This window comes from Hipposideros armiger, unplaced genomic scaffold (assembly GCF_001890085.2).
Source record: "Hipposideros armiger isolate ML-2016 unplaced genomic scaffold, ASM189008v1 scaffold_707, whole genome shotgun sequence".
Classification (NCBI taxonomy): domain Eukaryota; kingdom Metazoa; phylum Chordata; class Mammalia; order Chiroptera; family Hipposideridae; genus Hipposideros; species Hipposideros armiger.
The window spans coordinates 682229-687287 of record NW_017732057.1 but is presented as its reverse complement, the minus strand read 5'-3'; the positions used below and the strand labels follow the sequence as shown (position 1 = coordinate 687287).

The 5059-nt window shown below is 38.5% G+C and overlaps 1 protein-coding gene across 2 annotated transcripts in view; it reads left to right on the top strand.

Moving 5' to 3' along the window:
• The window catches only part of ANO3 (anoctamin 3), a 257121-nt gene that overhangs the window by 164289 nt on the left and 87773 nt on the right, over nt 1–5059 (top strand). For both annotated transcript variants that reach the window (XM_019627091.1, XM_019627092.1), the window contains one exon: nt 831–965. In XM_019627091.1, the coding sequence (XP_019482636.1) occupies nt 831–965 (135 nt within the window). The remainder of the gene's footprint in view (nt 1–830; nt 966–5059) is intronic.

Sequence of the window (5059 nt, the reverse complement as noted above, 5' to 3'; positions counted from 1 at the left end):
ATGCATACAGAAAAACCCACGGGGGTAGAGGGGGGCAAGCCTTCATGTTCATTTTATTTTAATTGTGTTATAATGAAGCTAGAGTTCAACTAGCAGACAGGTTTTAACAGTTTGCACATGTGTGAAGAACCAGTTAACACCAGTTAGGTCTTATCTCCTCTTCTTAGGAGTGTTTGGGCAGTTTATTTCTAGGGGATGAGCCTGGGCGGTTCCTGGGGAGGGGATGCAGGACTGGGTAGTCCCCCTTCAGGTTCACTTTTATTAACCCTTTTTTGCCTCATCATAATATTCCAAAGCAGTAACCAAGGAAAGAATCATATGCTCGGGGAACTGCAAAGTGAAACTGAGGAAGATGTGACATAATAGTGCAAATCGTGTCTAGCGTAAGGGAGTCTGGCCAAGGGTACAATGAGACTGAAATCGAATCTACTCTCAGCATCCACCTAGAGAGAAGACTTTTTTCTCATTTATGCAAAAGCAGTATGGTTTAGCACAGCTCTGTGTGTGGAAAACAAAAAGGGATTATACTAGGAGGGTGGAGCAAAGCAAGAATTAATTTATAAAAAGCTTCGTGAGACATATTAAGAAGTTTGACAAAGAAGTAAACACATTTTGTAAAATTGTTCCTATAAGGAGAATTTTTAAAGATAAACAAAGTCATCATGATTAGAATCATTAACTATCAGGAATATTTAGATACCCCAGATGGAGCTGACAAGGAAGTGAGCTGCTAGCCTCACGTGTCCATCTGAAATTCTGAGTAGGTGTGACATCAGCACTTGCAGTGTCATTTACATCACCTTAAGTGAACAATTTGCTTTCTCGTGCAGGCTATATTTTGGAGAGAAGATTGGGCTGTACTTCGCTTGGTTGGGATGGTATACTGGAATGCTGATTCCTGCAGCTCTGGTTGGCTTGTGTGTGTTCTTCTATGGAATATTTACAATGAATGCAAGTCAAGTAAGGTAAGCTATTAACTGACTTATTTAAAATGATTGAGCCTTTCTTCTGATTGGGCAAAAGCTTTATGATAATGCTGACTATAAAAAACCAAAAGATGGTACTACCATTTATTTGTTGGGTTTTTTTTTGTTTTTTTGATGGTGAGCAGCACTCTAAAAAAAGATAATTTCCCTACTTTTATATTCAAATTCTCTGGATCAGTTCCAAGATTGTTTCTCTTTATGCCAAATGTCTCATTCTAGTATACCCCATATAATAATTCAAGAATGCAATAGACGGTTTTTGTTTTGTTTTGTTTTGTTTTTAAAGATTTTTATTGGGGAATTGGGGGAAGGGGAACAGACAAGTTGCTGTCGTTTTGTTCTTCAGTCTAGTTGTGGAGGACGTTGCTTCACTGGNAATCTGGGAATATATATTTAGAAGGACTAAATCAAGTCCTAGGCTAACTATAAATACTTACAGAAGGAAAGAAAAAAAGTGCATTCATATCATAAGGTTATAAAAGTTGATATTTTAAATTGTTTGTGAAATAGAAATATCAAGATCCACTCATGACTGTATCTGCCATTGTCCCAGCGGGGAACTGATAGAACTGGTAGACTAGAAGGCGTATTTGAAGAGAATTTCATAAAAGAATTATATACATAAGTGTAAATAGGATCCAGTAAACGAGCAAATGATGTGACACCTCCAGGACTAGTAGAAACCAGATGCTGTTATGTAACTTAGGCCTGAGGGAACAAGGGAAGAAAGCAGTGGGCAGAATCTGTCAAAAGCTGTAACCATAGAAGGGGAGGGAGGCGCCTAACAGAAGCTATGGCCTTAGGAAGAAAGCAGCTACAGCCAAACCATAACCCAAGAAGGAGAAAGTCAGGGCAATAACTACCCCAACACCTCTCTTATCCCACCCTGTGATCCCTAGCTGGCTCCTTCAGTTGGCCGATGAGCCCTTCAGGAAGCCAGAGGAAGGAGGGAGCATAGGTGATACAGTCCATAGAGGCGAGCCTCCTGGGGCACATAGCAGAAGCAAAAGGGTAGAGCGTGGATTTGGATGCCCAAAGCATAACATCCAGCACCAAACCATTTTTTTTATTTCAAACGTTAAATACTTGAGTATATGCAAAGTCAAGATGCTTTGATTCTAATTCTGTCAGTCACAACAAAGTAGCAGATTTTCATTTGTGCAGGTGAAAGAAATATTATTTGAGAGCTATACAAACACAGTGAGATGTGCTAGTGCCTGAAGGCAAATATGATCATGAATATATCAGAAATTAAAAAATGAAGTTGGGGTTTTCAAGCAAGCAGTTCAGCATCTATAATCTCTTATCTATAGGAGACATTGCTATTCTTACTGAGATAATGTCAATGAGCCATCTTTATTTTCAATAAATAAGGTTATTCAGCGGCTAGTGCCAATTCTTTGGCTGTTGATATAGAAGGGAAATCTTGCGTATGAAAATCATATATGTCGCGCTCAAGTGGCTAAGGGGCGAGGGATGTAGTAAAGGGCTCACATAAGATCAAGGCCATGAAAGAGTACAGATGGTGTTTCAGCAGGCTTCTGTTCCCTGGGCAATTCCTTGTCACCAAAGTGGAAGTGGCGATGAGGCAGACACTCACCCTAAACTATACAATCTTGTGCATAAAATTTTGTGTAAGGCCTAGTTTTGTACAACCAGCAGGAAAATTACTTTAAAATCTGTGACTTTTTAAAATTATTTGAACAACAATAAAGTTGTTCTTAAGACTACACAATTTTGAGGACATGGGTATCATTGTGTTGCTTCCTATCTGTAGTGAGAGAAAGAAGGGATTTATGAGTTGGGTTTCTTCTATGCGTTGGTCATGGACGATGGATACCCTAATAGACCTGCAGACAAGGCCTGTATTCTCTCTTGCTGAAACGGGAACGGGCAGCTTATTAACAGTGGATGGAAGGCAAGGGGCTGTCAGTTCTTTTCTCTTTTTATAGACAACCATTTCTGGACATGTGGTTGTATTTTTCTTTTCCATTTTAAGAATGAATTGAAACATTTACTAGCCAAAACCTATCTTAGATTCAGTCTTTTCTCAAATGGAAAATATTTGAATCTGAAAAGAGCACGTGGTAAAAATTGTCAGCTCTAAAACCTGCTTAACAAAATAGTTGTGTGGCGTTTGTTAGAATGTTTCACCATAGGCATCAGAGGGATTCAGATTTAAAAACTAAATGTAATAATACTCTCAAACAGTTCAGTTCATCATTTCTGTATTTATTATGATAGAGGTTATTTGAGCAGCAGAATCCTATCATCAAATGAAATGCCACATAGGGTACCAATATAGAAAACAGAATAAGAAAAGAATGTCTATGGGTGAAAAATGATGGGAAGTGACACAAATAGCCACCCCTTGCTATTTCCTCCTTGTGTTGTCATGGTTTTTGAGGTACCTATAAGGAACACTTAGACATCCTAGAGGATTATGAATACTAAGGCTCTAGGTCAAGGGCATTTTCTTGTGTGTGTGTGTGTGTGTGTGTGTGTGTGTGTGTGTGTGTGTGTGTGGTAGATGAAGGGCATTTTCATCAGCCTTCTTTGCCTGAAATGATCTCATTCCGCTCCTGAAACAGATCTGAAATCTACCATAACTTAGGTGATTACTCTCCCATCAAATAACGTTGTTGCTGCTCTTAACCTTCAACAATGTGTAATTAAAAATCTTGGTATAATACTGTCTGTATAAGGCGTCTCACTGTGCAGTCCTCTTTAATCATTATTATAAAGATATTTCTATATATTAGTAATGTGTGCTAAAAACCCTATTCTAACACACAGAGCAACATGTATTTAAAGGAACAAAGTTTTTCTTGAAATACCTGTTAATATACTAAGCTTCTGTCTCAAAATAGATCATTATTATATACAAAATGAATAAACTATTGATCCATATCACATAGGTGAAATAAATAAAATCTTACATAAATGATGCTTAATGGAGGATGACTCCATGTCTACACCTGGTAGAATGTAAACAAATTTTAGTTGGCTCAATACAAAGAAGAAACTAGGAAAAATTATTTTTAGAACTAGAAGTCCTATTAAGGAAAAAATAACAAGAGAATTTTCTTCCCAGCAAGAATCACTGCCCAATGCAATATTTCCAAATGAACTGCAAAACACTAATCTCTAAAACTCTTGTTGGGACAAAACTGTGTATTAATCGGTTTTAGAAGATTTAGAAGATGGAGACCAAACCGTAGTCGAGAATTCAAGAAATCATTTCTTACCAGAGCTTTATAAATTGCGTGACAGTTAATATTGACAGTAGACTTGGTGAGGCAAGAGTGACTGAGCAGTCATTACAACTGCTTTATTCATCTGCCATTTCCATATCAACCATATTCATCAGCTGAAGGGAAATAAAATATGTTCCTTTCCTTGGCTTCATTTAATACTTCCTGTGGTGAGAGCCAGTGAAACAAGACAGAGGTCCACTTTCCAGCAGTGTGCGGTCTTAGGGAACAGAAGGTAAATGGAGGGGTGATGGGTAATTGCCATAAAAGTGTTGTAAATGTAGGGCATTGAAATGCACCGTGCGGGCAGCATGGGGGCAGGAGCAGGGGCATCTGACCCAGGACTGGAGTGGAAGTCAGGAAAGTCTTCCCGGAAGAAGTGATATGAAGCGAAGGGCTAGTACAAGCCAGACAGGGGAAGAAGGTGAAATGTAATACGTTGTGTCGTTGGAATTAACTCCTGGTCGTTTGCAAAAGACGAAAAAATTCACAGACTCAGCCTGAAATGAGGAGAGCTAGGAAGGAAGTTTATTCAAGAAGAAAGATGCCGTTATAGAAGTTACCAGAGCAGACAACTGCGCCTAACTTAGGTTAGCTTTTTCTTGTATAAGAAAGAGTAGGTAAATTTCCTTACCATAGGAGATATGATGTATAGACTGAGGTCATTTGACTGACATATGTTGGTTATATAACTAGTTATTTTCTGTTCATGCTCTTACCCAGAATGCATACAGAAAAACCCACGGGGGTAGAGGGGGGCAAGCCTTCATGTTCATTTTATTTTAATTGTGTTATAATGAAGCTAGAGTTCAACTAGCA